Source organism: Lactuca saligna, chromosome 6, assembly GCF_052625555.1.
Source record: "Lactuca saligna cultivar CGN05327 chromosome 6, ASM5262555v1, whole genome shotgun sequence".
Classification (NCBI taxonomy): Eukaryota; Viridiplantae; Streptophyta; class Magnoliopsida; order Asterales; family Asteraceae; genus Lactuca; species Lactuca saligna.
In genome coordinates, this window is record NC_136422.1 from 3,371,692 (window position 1) to 3,395,012 (window position 23,321).

Here is a 23,321-nt window from a genome sequence, read left to right on the forward strand (position 1 = left end):
TAAAAATTTTCTTTTCAGTTCCTTAGAAATTAAAGAATCTTTCACATCATTCACAGTAATTGTTGTCCTACCATACAACATGGTATCAACGAAATGTTGGATTAGGTGTCTAAGCCCATAACTATAATCGGTATGTACTTGACCCGATAGTAGCATTGTCCTTTTGTGTTGCCTTCACCATAGCAATTTTATAGGATGAATTATGGAGAAAGAGGTTAATTGTGATTTATTAATATATTATAATAACAATATATTTATTGAGAAATCATATTATTTAATTAGTATTGATCAGAAATTAATTTGGAATTAATTTGGTGATCAAAAGTGACTGATTAAATTACAGGGATTGATATTGCAATTATATAATAGTTGCAAGTTGGGCTTATGGATCCCTAGGAAGGGGTGGACAAAGTTCTATGTGTAGCCCTCATATATTTCATCTAAAGGGGGCCTTCTAGAAGGATCCATTGGACTGCTTAAGGCTTAAGCAATCAAATTAGGGTTTTACCTGAAACCATAACAGCTCAGCTATATAAGGAACCCCTTGGCTCCTTAAAATTGGCTAATGCTTTCAAGCAAAGAACCCTAGATGATTTTAGAGCCTCACAACCTCTCTCATATTCTTCCAATTGCTACTTGGTGTTTGTGAATCATTAGAGGTGCAACAATTTAGGCACTAATCTCTCGAAGGTTAAGATCTACAGGCTACATGGAAAAGGTATTCATCTAACTTTGTTTTATGTTATAAATCTCGAAAATTGTATGATAGATAGGGTTCATGCTTTGGATGATTAGAATTGCATGTATAACTTGAGAGAAACCTATATCCAAAGCATTAGGGTTGTATGTGCACCATAGGAATGATGTAGTGCTCAAAACCCATCATAAAATTATCATAAGAATTCGACAGTGAACATAAGAGGACAAGTGCTTGATATTCATATTTAATCTTTACATTCACACATTTTAAGTTCAAAATTATCCTATTGAAGTTGTCCAGATGCTCCTTCACTTGGGTGCTTTCTGAAATCCTTAGAGTATACAAACATTGCTTTTGGTATAACATGTTTGTCATAGAATTGTTCTGATATTTGTCACATAATTTCTCCCAAAGCCCATCATCACCCGTTTGATCCATGACCTATCTCAGTACTTCGTCTGTCAAAATCAACAGAATAGCGCTATGAGCTCTTGACAGAATATCCACCTTCCTTTCAGCCGCCATGTCCTTTGGTGGTTTTTCTTCTCCTTCCAGTGTTGCAACACATCATTATTGAAGCAGAAGAGCCTTCATCTTCACATTCCACAAAAAAAATCATTCGAAACATTGAACTTATCCAAATCAAACTTGTGGGATGCCATCTTCAATCAATAAAACACCAACGGAAACTCTGATACCACTTGTTAGGGAAACATGCAATACTTGTCAAGACTCAGGACAAATCTGATGCCACTTGCCAAGTTATAATGACCCTTGTTAGGAAGTAATGTGGATAACAAGCAAAACTAAAATCACACAAAGAATCAGTATTTACGTGGTTCGGTCAATGCGACCTATGTCCACAGGTAGGAGGGGAGTATTCTTTATTTTAGAGTTCTCAAAAAGAGATTACAAGTATAATTTACCATAGATTCGTCCTACTCACTAAGGATTCAAGATACAAGACACTTCAAATGACTTTGTATGCATCCCTATTTATACTTGAGGGATCAGACCTAAAACCCTAATGGGCCAAGCCTATTGGCCCATGAAAGGTGTCAACCAATCACAATCTGCCATGCAACATCTTCTAGAACATTCATCCATATCATACAACCCATGAGCATCAGCAACGCACATGATGAAGCACCTTGACCATAGTGAAGCAACATGATGCATAGGTGGAGCATCATGATCACTAATGGCCCAACATCCATCATGGTGGCACAACATGGTGTAATCCTTGAGCAATACCAACTTTTGAGCATCCTTGAACGATCTTGATCATCATAGAGGACTTCATAGCATACTTGACTCATCATGGACCAAGATGGTCTAACTTGCACCATGATGGCGCAACAGGAATATGGATGGCTCAAGAGGCATCAAGTGTGACACAAGAACTTCTAAGTTGGAGCAACATCACCATCTTGTCACAATAATAACATGCATGGCACAACAAGGCCATGCTTAGCGCAACAGCAAACTCCGTGGTGCAACATGAATATCCCATGATGCAAGAGGGATGCCCCATGGTGCAAGAGGGAGTACCTTGGCGTAAGAAGGAGTGTCATTGGCATAACAACATCCTTTTTGGCCCAACTCTTCAATAGACGGTGCAACAAGGTCCCCTTGTTGCTCCATATCACTCCCAAGTGCTCCAAACCTCTTCCATGTGCTCCAAACCCCTTTTGTATGATCCGTTCCTTTAGCACTTGATCCATTCCGTTGTCAGACGATCCATTCCTTTCTCAGATGATTAGTTTATTTGTCACGTACTCTATAAAACCCAAGTGCTCCATCGAGTTCCAAGTGCTCCAAATGCTCCATGAACATGATCCAAATGCCCGTGTCACATTTAATAATTGGCTATTATACTCAATACCAAGGGTACACATGTTTCGATCCAAACACATCTCGACTTTATATCACCCGACATGCAAGATTTAATGAAAACTTATTTTCCATTCTTGAAAAAAAAGTTGTCGAGTTAACATTGCCACCTTAATTTTAAGCTCATGTGATGACACATTTCTCAATCAACCAACCCCAAAACTATTCTATATTCTCCTTACATAATAGTAGCTTAATAAATTGTTCATCATGCATACATGATTCGTTACCACCACTCACCAAAATAAACCACTCACATCCCTTGAACTTTACTCACCAACCTTCCCTCCTATGCCTTCATCCAAGTCCTCACCACTCAAAACTCCATCAACTTCCACATTACAAGTGTCATTCTCACCAAATATTCCTCTCGTGTATTCCTTAAACGCTCTGACACATCCCATAGTGACTAGAAGAAAAGCCAACATTATCAAGATGAAGCATGCAATTGATCTTCTTGTTGTTTCTCCAACCCCAATGCATGTCCCCTTACTTAGTACCCAAGAACCTCGTGGTTTTAAATCGACATCTAAACACCAAGACTGGCGTGATGTAATGACCGATGAAATTATGGCTCTTCATTAAAATAACACACAAACACTTAAAATGCAAATGTTGTGGGGTTAAAATGTGTGTTTCGAACTAAATTCAATGTCGATGAGAGTATTGATCGTCATAAGGCACGCCTCGTGGCTTATGGTTTTACGCAAATACTGAGTTTTGATTTCTCTCATACCTTTAGTCCCGCTGTCAAATCCACCACCATACGCCTTGGACTCTCTCTTGTCGTAACAAATCAATGGCATCTCCATCAACTTGGCGTTAAAACACATTTCTTAATGATCATCTTCAAGAAACTGTCTATATGGAACGTCCTTCGGGCTATATTAACTCGACTCATCTGAATTATGTATGTCATCTAAACAAATCTCTTTACGGCCTCAAGGAAGCCTCACACGCTTGGTTTCAATGGTTAAGCAGTTTCCTGGTACATCAAGGTTTCAAGTGCAGTCAAGTAGGCCACTCGCGTTTCGTTTTTTCATCATGGCTCATACCTTCCATACTTATTGGTATATGTAGATGATATCATTCTCACTGGCATGAGTCGTCACTTAAATGCCTCATTGACTGGTTGCAAAACTGGGTTTTCCATAAAAGATTTAGGCAAACTAAGTTACTTCCTTAGTCTTGAAGTCTCATCTACATCAGACGGTTTGTTCCTTAGCCAAACTAAATATGCTCATGACATTTAACTAAGGTCGGCTTCTCGATTCCAAACCAGTTGGGACACCACTTGACACCAATGATGTTTTTAGTAGTAAAGGAAATGCCTTTCATGATCCTACTTTATACGACTTTCCTTTTTGTGTGGTCAATATTAAATGTACAATTCTTCTGATTTAAGTTGTTTCCTACGTAGATTACTTGTATTTATATGTCATCAATATACAAATGATATGGTGGTGAAAACTATTATAGTCTAATAATGGGTAACCGGTTTCAATAGGTCAATCAAAACTCAGATTTTTGGGTTCAATTTAGCATGATGGGATCTGATAAATCGAATTAATTTTGATATTTTTTTCGATGTACTTCTACTTTCCTAATCTAGGAGAGTTGAAGGGGCAATGATGCAAAGAGTGAATAGTGTAGGGGTAAATAGAAAAACACAGAAAGGCTTTTTCGGCACCTTTTTGCAGAGATAACCGTCCCAAGAGGTCTGACTAGTCTCTTCTTTCATAACCATAAAATCACATTGAGAGAGAGAGAGAGAGAGAGAAAAAGAATCCCGAGGACCATATGTATGTGAGAGAGATATGATAGAGACAGGAACTTTATATGCATACATTAACGCAAGATCACGTCTGTTTCACGCATACGCATCACCTGCGTATTTTAGTCACCGCCACAACAATCAGCGCTTCCTGTTTTATAGCTGTATCTCCCATCTCTGTTCTCTCTCTGTTCTCTCTCTCTCTAGATATGCATATACATAAATAGAGAGAGGGGGCAACTGGGATGCATTTATTTTGATCTTTTTCGGATCACTCAATACACCCACCACACTAGTAATCAATCTCATGTCTCAATCCCTGTTCTTGCTAACGTGCGCAGGATGCCCCTGGTACCTTCCTTCCCTCCTCATCTTGTTAGAATTTGCAAGTTTTGTTGTATGATTTTGCATCGTGATGTGTATATCTGTGAGTTTGTTCAAACGGGTTTTCTGCAAAAAAGCGATTTTTACTCCTTTTGATGTATAGAAATTGATTAATTGAATGAGAAACGAAAGACGAGTCTTTTTTCGTCTTTTGTTTAGGAATATTTCACGAAAATGAGATCTCAGAGTTTGTAATTATCCTGAAACAAAAATGGTGTTTTGGACCATGAAATTCGAGTACCAAACATGGTATATCGTGAGATGTATTCATAAGTTGTACCCTTCGCGTAACGAATTGTACATTCATGGTAAGGTCAATTTCACGATTTCCATATTCTTTTCGTTTGAACATTCTCTTGTACTGTTCTTACAGCTGAAAAATTCCAACTTTCATATTTCTAATTTCCATACGCGTCTTCCATGACTATGAACATGTAGCATCTCTACTTGGACTCTTAGCTTAAATACATGTACTTTAACCCTCTAATAACATGCAACATGAATGGGTTTTTAACCACAGCATCATATGGAAGTTCTTGCCTTGACATGATATCTTCTTCTTCGGCGTGATGATGCTGCATTTACAGTAACAAGTCGATCGATAAAAGCTTCTTGATTTAGATGGAAGGTTTTCTTGATTTAAATTCTTCCCCACATCACCCTTTTGAGTATTTCAGAGGATCTTTAAAACAGACAATGCTCGATCATGATATCATATTCAAGAAACAAGCATGTGGGTCCCTTGGAAAATCGTTGATGAAGAGTGATTCAAAGTTTACAAGATGTGAAACTTTTCCCATGAAGAGAACATTCACAGGAAATCATTCGGTAAATTACATTAAACTCCTTCTTAGATTGCATTAACAAGAATGAAATGTTATTTGTGTAGTCATTTAGCATTCTTATAAATGTTTTTTTTTGTGATGTGATGGGGCCCACAAAATCCAAGATTTACATCCTTTGTTACATGATGTTTACTCGTATGTTCTTCAGGCAAGATTCTTGATAGACAACTTGTTCTCACAAGAAGAAGATGATGATGATGATTTGAATCTTTCTTTGAGTATTGGGAGGAGTACCAATAAAAGAAGCAAATCTTGGAAGAATAAGATTATAATTGATCTTGAAGAAGATTCATCAGGAATAGGATCAAGTGAGGATGTTCAACCTGTTTTTTCACTTGATCAATCGAGTCAAAAGTCAACGGATCATATAAATCAATACCCATGTCATGGAATGATCGATTGTTTAGTGAATGGTGTCAATTTGCATAAAGGTTTGTCAATCTATAAGCCTAAACTATGTTCTTTTGACTTTGGAAAGTCAACCTTATTCTTTTAACCAAATTGACATGAAGGAATGACATTATACAGCCATTTTATGTTTCTTGATTTAACCTATGACACCATTTTAATGGGGTAATTAGTTAGACAGTTCAAATCTCTACAGATCCTTCAAAACTCAAAAGTCAAACATGGGCTTCTTTTGAGACCCTTTGATCTCTGGAAGTCAACCATATACAATTTTAAAGGCAAAATTGACATGGATTCGTTTTATACATGAACACCATATTATTCATAATCATAGTGTCACCGTATTGTTTGGTTTAATATTCAATCTTAGTTCCAAAACTTTGACATTCGGCTTCTTTTCTAATCTGGAGATGTAGTCCATTTGACTTTCAAAGTCAAACACGTACGAAATTCTCAATTCTCATTTTCACAATCAAGATTCGTGCTTTTTTGAGTTTTTCCCATTCTAAACGAAACCCTTTATGATCTTGCAGGATCCAGCGAGTTGCATGATGATGTTAAACAAACAAAACTAATGGATTTCGATCTCAATGAAGATCAACCCGATGAGTCTTTTCAATCAAACGAACCCTCATCAGATCTCACGGAAGAAAAAGAGAGAAATATCTCACAAGTAATAGAAGAAAAAGTGAAAAACGACTCGGATTATGCAACAAAAAAAGCAGCCCACTCACTTGTTTCAATCTCATTGCAACAAATTTCAAGTAATCAAGATTCCGAAAGCAAATCAGGGTCAAACGAGGTTGAAAACAAGAAAACAAACCCACGAAGGTCTTCTTCTATTGATTCTTACGAGTTTCTTGTTTTAAAGCTAGAAGAAAGCTGTGTGGATGAAGATTGTGTAACATCGAAAGCTTTTGAATTAAATGAAATGGGTAAAAATAAAAACGACAAAGGAATAAACTCAATAAAGTTAAGAAGAGGAAGGAGAATGAAAGATTTTCAGAAAGATATACTTCCTACATTATCGTCACTTTCTCAACATGAAATCTGGGAAGATATTAAGATTTTGGAAGGTGTAATTAGGTCGAGAGAATATAAGCGTCTGCAAAAAGCTAAAACGGAAAATGGGGACAACTGTGTGAAGAACAAACGATCAAAAGTCAACTATGCTGGTCAAAGGTCTTGTTTGCCCAAAAGGAAATAGTGATTTCATATGCTGATGAAAAGGTGTAGTTTGTTATGAAGTAGGAAGCAGATAAAGATTATTGATTCTTGAGTGAGAGTGATTTCATAGTTTTTTGTTCTTGATTATTATTGTAGTTTTTAGTTTTTTTGATTCCTTAAAATCTAACTTTGACCATATCTTTATAATTTATTAGTGTTATGTTTAAAAGATGAACTCGGATAGAAAAAAAAAGGTTTATTTTATAATCTTCATAGCAAGAGAACATAATTTTTGTTTTTTCTTCTAGTAGATGTCCTTTTTGTAATATAGAAGAGGAGGTGGATCATGTATTTTTCAATTGCCAATTTTCTAGTCCTATCTGGACTTGATTTTGTTATTGGAGTAGTTAGCTTCCTTGGATAGATAACCTTTACGCCTAGTTTCCGTTGTAGAAGAGAAGAGAAGAGAAGAGAAAAGAAAGAGAGAAAAGAAAAGAAAAGAAAGGAATAGATTACAAATGTGGTGATATTGTGAATTTGGCATCAAGGGTATTGATGTTCCCTCGATCCCTTGTCCTTTGTGTTCTAAACAAAATGAAATCATGTTACATTTGTTTGGTGCTTGTGAGATTGCTTCAAGGACTTGGAATGCGTTGACTAGACGAATACAAATGTGGTGATATTGTGAATCGGGTAGATACGCGTCATGTTTCTCTAATCAAGGAGACGAGTTATATCATTGTCATTGAAAGTTTCATAATGAAACAATCTTCAACAACAATAAGCAAAAGAAATAGAACAGTTAGTATTAGTTGGGTAAATTGGATTCAAAATCCTCCTCTAAACACTATGTAATTTGTTGCTAGCTCATTGCTAGTTGTGTTTTTGTTATATATATATATATATATATATATATATATATATATATATATATATATATATATATATATATATATATATATATATATATATATATATATATATATATATATATATATATATATATATATATAGGGAGATGATCAAATGAGAACACCTAAAAGGTTGAGAACTCGAGAACAATTCTGGACCACTCAATATATAAGGGTATACTAGTAATTGTATATTTTAATTAAATTAAAATAAAATAAAATTCAATCAAATTCCCTTAAATTTAGGATCAGTTACCAAAAAAGAAATAAATATTGAATTTTTTATTTTTCTTATTAATGGAATATAAAAATCATTTTTCTCCTATTTCACGTTTTTTTTTCTTTCTTTTCTTTCTTTCTTTTTTTTTTTTTTTTTGTGTGTTCAAAAAAATAAATAGAAATCGAACATCAAGTTAGTACATTTATATTCATAAATGATTTTTTTTTTTCAAAAAACCTGATACTACTACAATTACAAATAAATACAGATCAATTTACAAGTAATCCAATTTCTTTTTTTAATCAGTTGAAAATAAAAAAGATTGTAAAAATTATCATTTCTTCACAAAAAGAATACCTCTAATCATAAATAAATATACTCATTAACACATGCTTACACTGTTATTCACAAATGAATACACTGCTATTAACAAATAAGTAGCTTGTTATTCAGAATTGAATAAATGAATACCTCTAATTATAAATAAATACATTAATTCAATGTTATTCACAAATGAATATACTGATATTCACACATGAATGCACTGCTATTCATTCACTATTATTCACACATGAATGCACTGCTATTCACAGATAAATACAATTTTTCATTCTTCTATTTCCTCTTACACTCCTTTATTTTTGTCCTGTCTTCGAGGTGCAAGAAAAACACCCCCACTAGAGGTGTTTGCTAGTGGTTTCCGGCTAGCCAAGGGCAACAACCCCTTCCATTTTCTCCCACTGTTTTATGACACACCAAGCAACCCAAATACCCCCTGTTGTCGTTTTCTTTCTGCTTCCTCCCCCTCTCATCGACAGTAACTGGAACAAGAAAACAAAGTGGTGAAGAGGTTGCCAGAATAGTCCCTGCCACTCCACTACTGCGATGAACCACCAAATCGGTGGAGGTGCTCCATATTGTTCTTTCTTCGCTCCTGAAACAATTTCATACTTCATCATTTCGTGTTCGTGATAAAAAAAACTCCAAAATCAGAATTAAATACAATTAACAATCAATTAAATGAAGCAAATTTAGTAAATGAAGAGACTGAACAAAATACAAAATACATATGAATTTCTATAATTGTAATTATATTCATAAATGAATACACTTTTGACAACTTGGCTCCCTGAGAACGTAATTGAAGATCCAGCAAAGCTTCGATATAACGTCTATGTCATGAACTCGTTGAAATTAACAGATATATAGTAAAACAAAATCTTAACGAAGGCACTCAATGAAGTCTCAGGCACACATAATTGAAACAGATAAAAATCGAAGCACCAATCTTTCTTCAAACACAACCATTACCAGTCCCAAACTCGTTCATTTTTCATTCCAACACTTCGAATCGGACAAGCATCAGTTTCTCGAAGCAAATAACTTCCATTTTATTTCGTTTCAGATCTACCAACCGAATCGTTTTAATACCATAACCATTCGAATCTAAACCACAACATAAACAGACATACATATGTAATACAAAAAGGTAGGGTTTCGGATACCTGGCGGAAAATCAAAATATACAGATCAAATGAGTCTCGTCAATCCAAACTTTGGCGACCTATTACAGTTGGAAAAACAAACTTTTGATCATCAGTGATGCACACAATCGAAGCAAAGAATCGCACAATCGAGTGGCCTATCGATGAAGGCATGAGGCTTATCGCTGTATATATACAGCGATTATGCTCGTATTCACTAATCACCACGTCATGCTCCATTGTAATATCATGATGGTTTTGTCCTTGGTTATTTTTAAAACTACGGTTCACCCTCCCTAACTACTAAAATTGAATTTCTTTGTCATTAATGATTAGTCAAACGAAATAAATGATCAAAGATCTAGAAATTCATACCTAACCCTAGCGCCGATCTTCGCTGGACTTTCTTCTTCTGAAGCGAAAGCCGATGTCGGATCGTCGATGATTGCCGTGGAACTGGAATCCAATGTCACTGATTTGATACGTGGATTCAAACCTGAAGTTGGGGTAAGACGGCAGTGGAGCGATCGACGGGAAGAGAGGAAAGAAAAAGGACCCGAATTCATTGAGAGAGACGCTTATTTTGAAAGCCTAGAGAGAGATCGGTGGAGATAAAGATACGAGATTATGAAAGGAAATAGGAGAGATGGTGAGAAATTGTAGGAAATAGGTAATTTTGCAATTCCTATTATGCCCTTCTGTCAATTTAAAAGTTACACTTTAATGCCCCGTAGTTTTATAATTTATCATAAATCGTCCATTTAATAATAGCCTTAGATCTAAATATTTAAATGGTTCAGATTTGTTCTCGCGTTCTCAACCTTTTAGGTGTTCTCATTTGATCCTACTTCTATATATATATATATATATATATATATATATATATATATATATATATATATATATATATATATATATATATATATATATATATATATATATATATATATATATATATATATATATATATTCCATTCAACTGTTCACAAATAAAATAAAATTGAAAGCTTTTCAAACAAAGTAACAAGCTTAGACAGTCCTTGATCTACTTATGGTTTGGTTGACTTGGGAAGCTTGGAATGCTTTGATGTTTAACAAGAAAAAACGAAATCCTTTAAAAATGACCGATGATATCCAACTTGTGGTATTTAATTGGCTTAAATATAAAACCAATTTTTGCTATTTATATTGGTTTGAGTGTTGTATTTATCCTATTAATACTTAGTTTTCTTATAGTTTTGTGTTTAATATATCCACTCTTAAAAATCAAATAAAATAACTTATGTCAATACTTATTGATGGTATTGTGTCCATTGGCATGACCCAACAACAGGCCTGATAGCAGTGTTCAACACGGTTGACTACAACATCGTAACTAACTGTCACCACTATGTGACCGCCCAACGTGTTCAACACGGTTGGCTACAACATCGTGACTAACTGTCACCACTATGTGACCGCCCAACGTGTTCAACACGGTTGGCTACAACATCGTGACTAACTGTCACCACTATGTGACCGCCCAACTGGCTGGCACTGCTACCATCTAGCTGGACCTGACCTGATTCCTCTTGACCTAATTATCTCCCATAGATAAATGATTCATTCTACATGAGAAGAGATCATCACCTTCCACTCTTGGACATCTCCACCTTGGGAGATCAATCTCGGTTATGCCCATCTACTCTCCCATTACACACACATATGACTCTCTTTGATCACGAGAGGCCATCTCTTCACTCACACTGATCTAACTTGATCATTAGAGCATGTTCCTGAGACACAGTTTCTGGAGCGGTTCTAACAATCTTCTTACTTGATTAGAGAGAAGAATCTAATAAGGAACTTGCTAATAATGCTCATCTCCAATCCACAACCCAAATACGACACCAATATCCGATGACCGGATTTCAAGTTCTTATCACCGTAATCGGTTGACATTATATAGTTTTAACAACTAATGTGCACAAAAACCAAGATAACATTAATTATGACTATATATTTGTCGATAAAATATTAAGAGGTCAATATAATCACTTTTATGTATACATGAAGAATTTGGAATATACCGAGTTTAATCATAACAATATGAACTTTCTTCTTTATCATATGACATTAATTTGGAGCAAGAATCACTTTTATGTATACATGAAGAATATGGAAAATACCGAGTTTAATCATAACAATGTGAACTTTCTTCTTTATCATATGACATTAATTTGGAGCAGAGCACAACCATTCAAAGCAAAATGTCACAAATCTATAGTTAATGAACTATTCTCATATGAAAGAAAGAAAATTTGTATGATAATAAAATTGATCATATCAAATCCTAAGTTTTCTTCGTAACAAGTGTTTGAATTAATCTTCTCAATTCAATAACAAATTCGACGAAACTAAATGTGATATGTATTGCCAATTCACATTAAAAACATGACCTTAAATTTGCTAAATGCTTAAAAGTCATAACTTCGTCATGAACCATGCTTATCTTTTTGTGATAAAAATTAAATTGCACAAATAAAATCCATTCATAATTGATAAAAAAAATCAATTTAATTCCATATGAGCTTGAGTTCAATTAACAATAGAAACATATTAAACAAATTGCAAAAGAGTTTGTATTTATATATTTTGGTCGAAAACTTCTTTAATTGAATTGTACCTTATATTGATATTGAATATGTAATATATAATTCAAATTTGATTATTCTATAATGATAATGTGTATAGTTTTTTAAAGTATAGAAATTAGTTCGTTTTAAACAAATGAATAAAACATGATATAAATGTTACAACATTGCAAACTGTAATCGAACTTTTAATTGGTATTCTAGAAAACAACTACCACCCCTTCATATATTATTAATATATAAATATTAATATGTGACTTGAATATCAATCGATAAACTTGTATTTATTCTTTAATATATATCTTATTGGAATTTTTATGAAACTTTCCACCATTCAAACAAAAATAAGCTTGGATTTATTAAACTAAAAGTTTTATTTCATATTTAATTTTAATAGTAAATTTTGTATATTTTATTTTTATTTTTTTAAAAAATAATTATTGATTCTTATATAAACATTAATTAATTAACCACCATCCCAATTGAAAACTCTTATATTTAGGTATTTTTGACTTATCACAAATTATCTATGATTCAATACAAGAAATGTCAAAAAGTCACATGAGACTTTTTCCCAACCTTGAAGGTGGAGGTTGGGTTAACCCTCGCTTTAATTTTAAGGACGAGGGCGAGGGTACGACCACAATGCCAACCTACCAGTAGGAGTTGTATGTTAGATGATTGTCTTTGTGATATTCATCTAGGTTTGCTATTACCTGATATGTTTATGTGCTAGTATGTTATGATGCTATGTGATAGTAGCAGTAGGGGAGATAGTCCCCAAGATTACTGGTCGATAGGGACGAAAATGGATTATGATTATGTGATATATGTTATGTGATAGTAGTAGATGGGTGAAATAGTCCCCGATGCCCGGTCGAAAGGACCGAAGGGGAGGCCAGCACCCAGATATGCTAGGCATTATCTGGTCGAAAGGACCGAAGGGGAGGCCAACACCCAGATATGCTAGGCAATATCCGATCGAAAGGACCGAAGGGGAGGCCAACACCCAAATATGCTAGGCAATGTCCGGTTGAAAGGACCGAAGGGGTAGGTCGGACACCCAGATATGTCTGACAGTATTTATGTTTTATGTTTGTATGGTATGTGGTATGATGGGGGAACTCATTAAGCTTCGTGCTTACAGTTTTCATTTTTTCTTCAGGTACCTCTTCAGCGAAGGGGATGGAGCCGACACGGTAACTGCACATCACACGCACATCAGATTTTCGCATTATTGATTCATGGGATTGTACTATGATTTTACTACTATTGGTGTTTTGATTTGGAACATGTTTTGAATGATTTATTGTTCATTGTGATATTAACAAGATTTTCAGTAAGTGTTTTATAAAGCAACTAATTAAAAATTAAATTTTTGGACTCGAAATTTGGGACGTTACACTTCAATTTCGACTCTTACAGAAGCTTAAGGGGAACTTAATGGTCCATAAAAATGCTTGCTTTATGGACATGCATGCACCATGCATGTCCTTTCACCATTTTAGGTTAAAAGTAGAAATATGGCCGCAAGTTCTCATGCAAGCTTCTAATGCTCTACCAACTTCCAGATCTGAATGATATCAGAGTCAAAAGACTATTTGAATCTGTAAAGTTGCTAACTTTATGGATCTTCTTCACTCCAATAAGCTATAACATAAGGAAATGGGACCAAAAACCTAGATCCAGCCATGAAATGAAATAAAGTTTGAGTCTTGATACTTATAATGGTCCAAACAAGAGAAGAGTTGATGAAAATTGTAACGACCCGTCTCTGGTATGTTGCTTTATATTATTTATTTTTAGAAGTTTGTAGAGGGACTCGACGAGTCTATGGCCCGACTTGTCGAGTAGAGTCGTGATCTTGGGCAGCGTATAGATCGGCGACTCGGCGAGTCCATATTCGGGACTCGGCGAGTCGGCCTGCCAGGTAGAAACCCTAAATCCCCGGGTTTGCACCCTATTTAAACCATCTTATGAGCCCCCAAACTCGTCTCCTTCACCCTCAAAGCATTATTTGGCAAACCCTAACCATTCCATTGAGTATTTGAGCTTTTCTTGTCTAAATCTTGAAGTTTTGAAGAGAAGAAGGAGGCTAGATCCAAAGGAGAAGAAGAAGATCCAAGTTTTTGCACTTATTTCAAAGTATCTTGAGGTAATAATCGGTTTCTTCCAGTTTTGATGATTGATTCTCCTTTATAAGCATATTTAGCCAATTCTTTAGCTTGTTCTTAGTAGATAAATCATATTGGATGGATTAGCTTTCGGATCTAGCCATGTTTCAGTTCCAAAAACGTAGATCTATCAACTTTATGAAGCCATTTTGCATGATAGCCCTAGATCTACTCTTCCAAGTGCCTTTTTAGCCTTTATATCCTCTTGTATGCATTTGTACACGTAAAGTTGGGAACTTTACGCGGTAAACCAGCCTTAGGAACTCAGATCTATGTATTGTATGCAGTGGTTTTGAACAAAATCGAGTTTTTAGTAATTGCATGCATGTGACTCGGCGAGTCGTTCTTCGGACTCGACGAGTCGAGTCGCGAGTCCCCGATCTTTCCCCTTTGAGTGATTCCGAGTGGAAACCAGTGAGTAGTAGAATGGACTCAGTGAGTCGGAGGTTAGACTCAGTAATGGAAGGACTCGACGAGTCTAAGGCAATCTTCATAATTTCAAGAACAACTCGTCGAGTTGTTCATACAACTCGGCGAGTCGGATGCAAATAGTCTGAGTTTTAGAATCAAATGGGAACTCGTCGAGTTCAAGCCATACACGACGAGTAACAGCAAGCAGGGTTAAGAAATGAGAGTAGGGACTCGGCGAGTTGGCGGCCCAACTCGGCGAGTCAGGTCAACTGTAAGTTGACTTTGGCCAGAAGAGTTGACCTTGACCAGGAGAGTTGACTTTAGCCAGGGGTAAAAGAGTCATTTTACCCCAATACAGTTATTAGTATTTTGATTGAGTGTATTTGTGTAATTGTAGCCGGGGAGATATCAAAGCAGCAGCAGATAGTTTCCAGAGCCATACACTCAGCAGCCAGATCACGAGGTGAGTTTCCTTCCGATAGGAACGGGTCTAAGGCCACAATACCGGCCCGTATAGCTAGTAGTAGTTTCCGGACTTCGGTCTGATGCATATTTTATTATGTTTGAAGCCTTCGTCACTCAGGCAGGATTATGTGTTATATGTTCCGGGTTACAGCCCGATGCAATATGCTATTTATGTGTTCATGCTAGTTGATATGTTTGTGCTATGCTATGATCAGTAGTTCCGGACTTCTATCCGATGCAGTTAGTTCTAGATTTCGGTCCGATGCAGTTAGTTCCGGACTTCGGTCCGATGCAGTTAGTTCCGGACTTCGGTCCGATGCAGGAGGCAAGGCCTCAGTAGTTCCGGACTTCGGTCCGATGCAGAGGGCAAGGCCCTGGCTAGTTCCGGACTTCGGTCCGATGCAGTTTCCGGACTTCGGTCCGATGCAGTGGGCAAGGCCCAGTATGTGTTTATATGTATTGTATGGTATGTGGTAGTTTGGGGGAGCTCACTAAGCTTCGTGCTTATAGTTTCAGTTTTGGTTTCAGGTACTTCCGCAAGTAAAGGGAAGAGCTCGGGTTGATGACATCGCATACACCACAGTTTCAATTGTCCTGGGAGATGTTTTTAGTTTTTCATAAATGTGATTGATACAGTTCTACATAACTATTAATTACTGTTTTGAAACATTGACGTATGGGTTTTATTTTGTGATATTATTTTAGTACTTTTAGTAATTTTAAACAAAAATTTTTGGATCGTATTTTGGGATGTTTCAAAAATGATGCTTCCTTGCAACTCCCTTCACATTGGTGCTTATTCTCTTTCTTTCTTCTCCTTCAAACAAGTAAAACACCAAGGATCTCAAAGAGGGTCGAATTTAGGGTTTCCAGAAGGCTTAGAAGGTGAAAGAGGCTGGGGGTGTGCAACCCTAGCCTCTCATTCCTTTAAATACCCGAAATATTAGGGTTTTGAGTCATGAAGCCGTCCTCACATCGTGAGACTCAAAAAGATGTGGTAAACTGGTCAACCATTACTCACGACGTGACGATCATCACTCACGTCATGACCCCCTCCAAAAGCTATAAATTCAAGGAAATTATGTACCTCAAGGAGATGTATGCTACAAAATACAAATAGGACTTTAATGAAGATTTTCCTTTTTAAAAATATAATAAGTTGTTGTATAAAAGCACTAATTTATATGGAATAGTTAGTAAACAAAAAAAAAACAAACAATAAAATGTACCATTTAATTGGCTTATGTTAACCTGCCACAAAGCCTACATGGGACGAGAGGTCAATTATAACACATTAACAATGTTTTAAATATGCATGAGTTTGAACATTGATATCCTTTTAACTTAATCTTTAGGCTTCGTGGATGAGTTATTATTTTAAACTTTATGATAAAAATGAACTTAAACATAAAAATATTTAAGTTTAATTAAAAATCTACTAATATAAAATACTGCATAATCATAATATCTATGAATATAATTGTTATAAATATGAAAAAGTTAAAAAACAACGAACAAATTACAAGATGTTCTATTTTTGGGTATTATATTTTGGTCAATAAAAGCCATATAATTTTTTAAGAAAATTTCATTGCGACCATTGAGACCAATGTTATAAAAAGCTCAAACTTGTAGTTGCTACTAAACTTTGATAAATTGCCGCTTTATATATATATATATATATATATATATATATATTACAAATGATATGGTTCGTTATAACTTGAAAAAGTTTAAAATTTGACATTACCTATCACATCTTATGTTATTTAAAATCTTGATTGAGACTTTCTATTTCAGTTTAGCATGTTTTAAAACTAACACAACTTCTTATGTATTAACATGAATATCTTCATTTGTGAAATCAATTCTTATTTGTTGGTTTAATAGGTTATCACATACCATTTAGTTAAAATCACTTCAAAACACCGTAATGAAAATTAAAGAAAAAAAATGTGACTTTCATTCACCTGAAATAAAAATTAATGTTTATATTTAAACTTTTAAAAATAATTAAAATATGATTTTTTCTATATACATCATCATTGTTATTAGAGTAAATTACTGAAATCGTCCATGGTTTGGTTAAAATTGCATATTTGGTCCATAACTTTTATATTGAACTCGGATCGTCCATATGGTTTGAGTTTGTTACATTTTTCGTCCATTTGGTTTGATCAAAATTGCACGTTTGATACCTAACTTTATGTATATAAGGGACGAAAAACGCAACACAATCAAACCATAGGGACAATCCGAGTGTAAAAGAAAAATTAGGGATCAAACGTGCAATTTTAACCAAACCATAGGGATGATCTCAGTAATTTATTATTATTATTATTATTATTATTATTAATTTTTTTTAATGAATTTAATCCTGTTTTATTATGTCCAAAATCTATACAAAGTTACAAACATTTTATACTAAAAAATAGAAAATACAACTACGGATTGTGTAGACATAAATCCATAGTTTTGTGTTTTTCTTTATTCGCCTCGGAGTTTCCTCTCAAATTGCAGTTGGCAAATTGGCATGGTCGCCTTCTGCTTTGAGCTTCGACTGCTCCGCAAACTTTAAACCACACACATATGAACCATCGTTCTTCTCAATCATCCATTCTTCAATCCTTTCACATCTTAATCCATTCATGCTTCGCATTTTCTCCTTTCACCATTATAAATTAGCTAAGTATTTGCTTCAAATTGGATCTTGATTGCTCTGTAAATGGCGAATGCATCTGGGTTTTTCACTCCAACTATGAGAATCTCTTCATCTATTAATCTCAATCGTTCTGGGTTTCGTTGCCCTGATGTAATCTCCAAAAGGATACGCTGCTCCAGTACTTCTCAAGGAGTTGAGAGTTTTTCCCCTCCTGAATCTCGTTCGCCCAGGTTAGTTCCTCTTTCCAAGTTTTCTTTCATTGGTTTTCGTTTGAAATTACTCATGGGTTCGTTTTCTAATTCATAATCGACAAATTTGTGGGTTTAAGTTGGGTTTGTTGGAAAGCGAATCAATCTGATTTTGGTTCAAATCATTAGAGTACACTATTACTAGCATATCCTTGTCGTATCGGCGTGTATGCATTTTGACTTTCGAAGTCAAAGGAGCTAATTTCCCAATTCCCACTTCAAAAATCTATAAATCTTAATTCATTTAGGTCAATTTATTTTACTTCAAGCGACGTTCATAAATCATAACTACAAAATCGACATACATTCCTATGTCAATTCCTTTATCCCCTTTCATTTCTAACCTTCAGTTTATAGATCCTCAACTTCGAAATCTACATTTTTTCAAAATTTTATAACAAAACGTTATGATTTTAAGTTTAATCTGATTTGAAGCACTAAAGAATCTTGCTACCTGCAGATTTATACGATAAGCTACATCAAAACGCAAACAAAATCTTTGTTTCGAACGACATCAAGATCATTTAGCCTTATTTGCAGTTGCATGTGCATTTACAAGATTTGCCGATTATTATAATTCTTTTTTTTTTTTTTTTTTACAATCATCCGATTAACAGGCTTGTAAGCAAGGGTTGCAAACTAGTTGGATGTGGATCAGCTGTACCTCATCTCCAGATTTCTAACGATGATCTTGCAAAAATTGTTGATACTAATGATGAATGGATATCTGCAAGAACTGGAATCCGTAACAGACGAATTCTTACAGGTTATTATTTTATTCATCCACTTCTTGATTTATTGTTTCTTTCATATCATTTCTTTAACAATCTAAAAATAGATTGTATAAATCATATAATACAGGTAACGAAAGCATGACTGGTCTTGCTGTAGAAGCAGCTCAAAAAGCATTAGAAATGGCACAAGTCAAACCAGATGATGTTGACCTTATCTTATTGTGTACATCAACTCCAGAAGATCTATTCGGTGGTGCTCCACAGGTTCAATCTTTTTCTTTTTCAAGTAACTAAATTAATAATCTTTTTTGTATTATCACTTTTATTTACTTCTATCATATTTCAGATCCAAAAAGCACTTGGATGTAAAGGGAATCCACTTGCTTTTGACATTACAGCTGCTTGTAGTGGATTTGTATTAGGCCTAGTTTCAGCTTCTTGCTACATTCGAGGTATAAAGATTGTTTTTTTTTTTGGGTCTAATCGATTTCTATTCTCATAATAGCAATGTACTTACAAATCTTTACACATAAATATCAACATACTTGGGGTAAACAATAAAGTACATTGCCCATATTGGTAGTGAGAGTAAAGTATTGCAATTTTCAATTTTTGGTGTTGTTTCTTGATTTTTATTTTATGATTTACAGGTGGTGGTTTCAAGAATGTACTTGTGATTGGAGCAGATTCACTCTCACGTTATGTTGATTGGACAGATAGAGGGACATGCATCCTCTTTGGTGATGGAGCTGGTGCTGTTCTTGTCCAGGTGTGTCTCATTTTCTTTTAACTTTTTAAAAAAAAATGTTGTATGTCTTAAAGGGTATTCTTGGAATTTCAACAGGCATGTGATAGCGAAGAGGACGGTTTATTTGGTTTTGACTTTCACAGTGATGGAGATGGCAACAGGTTTCTTTAAAGAAAGATTCTAAATTTGTGAAAAAAATTTTAACTTTTTGGTTTCTTTGAAGAAAGATTGTCATTTTGTGTAAAAAATTTAAACTTTTTTTCGTTTCTTTAAAGAAAGATTGTAAATTTATTCAAAAAATCAAAACTTTTCCATAACCCGTTTCCCAAACAGGCACCTGAATGCTGGAATCAAAGAAAGTACAACAAATGATGCATTGGGTACAAACGGATCAGCTCTAGGGTTCCCTCCTAATCATTCATCTTTTTCATGTATAAAAATGAATGGAACAGAAGTGTTTCGGTTTGCTGTTAGTGTTGTCCCACAGACAATCGAGGCCTCACTAGCAAAAGCTGGTCTTAATCGGTCGGATATTGACTGGCTACTGCTCCATCAGGTGGGTGTGGGTCCCATTACTTCATGAAAAAGGGTATTTATGTAATTTGACAGACATGAAGAATTGAAGGGTATTTGTGTAATTTTGACAGGCGAACCAGAGGATCATTGATGGGGTAGCAACAAGATTGGAGGTGCCAAAAGATAGGGTGATATCGAATCTTGCAAAGTATGGGAATACAAGTGCAGCTTCAATCCCTTTGGCGTTAGATGAAGCGGTTAGAAGTGGGAAAGTCAAACAAGGTCAAACTATTGCCACTGCTGGATTTGGTGCTGGCCTTACATGGGGTTCTGCTATACTCAGATGGGGGTAGAATTGTCTTTTTATAATTATTGGTTTGTGTACTTTGAGTGGGAAGAAAGGAAGAATGAAGAAAGATGTTGTGAAGTTTGTATGAAAAAAAAATTCCAAAATCTTGATCATTTTTTGTGAGGGTGAAGAGGTTTTTTTTAATGTTTCATTATCATGTTCTTAGTTGTGAAGTAGCAAAACATTAATAAGATTTTCATTCTTTTTCTTCATTGTGCATTTTTTCTTCATGAGATTGTTCTTATATCTTTACCAATTGTTAAAGGAGTATTATTTTAGCATAATAGAGTAATAAGATATAATGATAAATTGGTTAAATGCAAGAAATAATAGCTATCATATTTGTTTATTATTGAATCTTATTTCTATTTTTATCACATTGCAACATTTAATTTTCAATAATCTATACAATTATAACAATGCCAAATTGCCAATTACAACATTTCATTTTGAATAATCTATAGAAGATAATAGAAGTAAAGATGTTACAATGTATATAAATAAATAAAAGTACCATGAAATCTTTCTACAAATCTAGTGAATCAATGGTACAATAATAATAATTTTGAAATTGATAAATTACCAAAAAATGGGTCATTTATCAGCAACATCATCGAGTCTGGCTTTAATCCTTTGAAGTGTACCTTCAATGGCGATATCAAATGCATCTTTTTTCGTCCTCAAACCCAATGAACTCCCATGTTTTCTGTACATAATTCTGGGAATCATCTCAATCAATTTATCCCTCATCTTCCTCGTTACACTTCTCGGAATCCCCTTCAAAATCTCCAACACCTTCACCCCTTTAAACACGACTTCCTCTTTCGGAATCATCACAGAGAATTCATGGTATTCGTCTTCAGGTAAATGCCATCCGTATTGCTTTCTGGCTGATAGTTCCTCGAAGAACACTGGTATGCAGCCTGCGAGAATGCTATCAAATGTCGATCGTCGTGTTGGGGTGTCTCCCGGAGGTTGCAGGCAGAAACTAGAATGTAACATTGGTTTCATGAATTTGATTGGATCATGCTCGCAGATCCCGTTTGAACAATCCACAAATTCGCAGAATTTGGAATATTGGTTGTTGGTTTTCTGAGTTGTGTTTTCGATTTTGGAACTGTTGTCGCATTCTAATCTGATGCTTCGTCGTACATTGGGTGTGGAGGAGATTCCGCCGCCACCGGCGAATAACATTAGGGTTGTTCTTCTTGATCTACGAACCCTTTTGGCCCATGAATCGAAGAGTGCTAGATTTGGTGGGTGGAATGATGTGAGATAAGGGATTGATTGTTCTTGCCAAGGGTAAGCTCTTGATTCCAAAGTTAATGTGGTAATGTTGAAAAACTCTGGCAATTCAAGAAACGAAGTGCCCCATAACGGCGGATCGTTACCTAATGGCTGACTGAAATCCCATGCGCTTCCGGCGAGTACCAGGAAATGGTCGTGGCCTTGGTTGTTGAGCCAGATCTCCGGCGAGTCATGATATCGGAGGAAATTGTAGAGATGGAGGCCGTGTTGGGAGGAGGAGTTGTAATCGGGGCCGTAGAGGTAATGGAGGGAGTCGAGGGCGGCATAGTACGGGAGGTAGATGGCGTCGGCGGCGGAAGGATCGGCGGTGAGACATGGGTATTCGAGCATACGGCGGTGGAAGAAGAGTTCGAGAAGTGAAGGGTCGGTGCGGAACCATGAGTGGGATTGGTTGTGGGTTTTGGTGCCAAGACCATGGTTGGAGATGTAAGGGCAGAAGTCATCGGAGAATGGGTGGTGGGTGGCGGAGCAGTTGGTGAGGATATCTAGATTGAAACGTGATGGGAGGTGACGGATGTGGATCCAGCGATTGCTGCAGTCTGAGTCTAGATCGGATTGTTGTTGAAGAGTGACGGAGGGGAAAAGGGTGAGGAAGAGTAGGAGGAGGATGGTGATGGTGGTGGTGGCGGGTGGTGTCATGGTGGAGAGATGATTGGGGAGAGGATGACACGATAAAATTTAGTCCTTTACTTGGGTATTTTTAGGGAACGCATAAATAATCCCTTGGTTATTCATGAACTTCTATATTTACCCCCTTAACTTTTTTTATTTGATTATTTAATGATTAATGAAGAGTAAATCGATACATATATATATTAGTTGTGGATTTTGCACACCACTAAAATAAGTCATAATATATAATGATGTTCTCATTCATAATTCTACGGTTAAGTTAAGACTCGAAACTAGACAATAATCTCTTTAATTTTATCATAATAAGTTGTTTCTAGTTAAGTTGTGAGTATTTGTGGTTGTGTTGTGTGCAAAGGTCTTATTTTGATAATATTTTTTTTGTATAATTTTGATAATATAGTTTTGTATATGCTAAACTTTAAATGATATTTTTTTTGAATAATTTCAAAATAGTGTTATTCTCCTCGGTCATTTCCCAGTATTTATACTTGAAAGCAATTTAACTTATTAATAGTTAGTATTTTAAAATTTCAATATATATCTTTTATGACGCCGAGAATTATTGGCTGACGAGTTTAGAATGTAAAATCACATGGTTTACTATTTAAATGAAATATATATATATATATATATATATATATATATATATATATA

At 35.3% G+C, this 23,321-nt stretch overlaps 3 protein-coding genes across 3 annotated transcripts; 2 read left to right on the forward strand and 1 right to left on the reverse strand.

Moving 5' to 3' along the window:
* Positions 1 to 4,340: 4,340 nt before the first annotated feature.
* On the forward strand, positions 4,341 to 7,564 carry LOC145001069 (uncharacterized). The gene is made up of 4 exons (XM_078960403.1): positions 4,341 to 4,718; positions 5,272 to 5,579; positions 5,745 to 6,027; positions 6,538 to 7,564. Exons 2-4 carry the CDS (start codon positions 5,373 to 5,375, stop codon positions 7,209 to 7,211), a joined length of 1,164 nt encoding a protein of 387 aa, XP_078816529.1. The 5' UTR covers positions 4,341 to 4,718; positions 5,272 to 5,372; the 3' UTR covers positions 7,212 to 7,564.
* A 10,373-nt stretch (positions 7,565 to 17,937) lies between these two features.
* Positions 17,938 to 20,938, forward strand: LOC145001090 (beta-ketoacyl-[acyl-carrier-protein] synthase III A, chloroplastic-like). The gene is made up of 8 exons (XM_078960419.1): positions 17,938 to 18,361; positions 18,997 to 19,145; positions 19,241 to 19,377; positions 19,460 to 19,565; positions 19,764 to 19,882; positions 19,958 to 20,022; positions 20,195 to 20,417; positions 20,509 to 20,938. The coding sequence occupies exons 1-8, from the start codon at positions 18,195 to 18,197 to the stop codon at positions 20,728 to 20,730; spliced, it is 1,188 nt and encodes a 395-aa protein (XP_078816545.1). The 5' UTR covers positions 17,938 to 18,194; the 3' UTR covers positions 20,731 to 20,938.
* Positions 20,939 to 21,153: 215 nt separating this feature from the next.
* Positions 21,154 to 22,753, reverse strand: LOC145001449 (Exostosin family protein). The gene has a single exon (XM_078960821.1). It carries the CDS (start codon positions 22,671 to 22,673, stop codon positions 21,321 to 21,323), a length of 1,353 nt encoding a protein of 450 aa, XP_078816947.1. The 5' UTR covers positions 22,674 to 22,753; the 3' UTR covers positions 21,154 to 21,320.
* Positions 22,754 to 23,321: the final 568 nt, after the last annotated feature.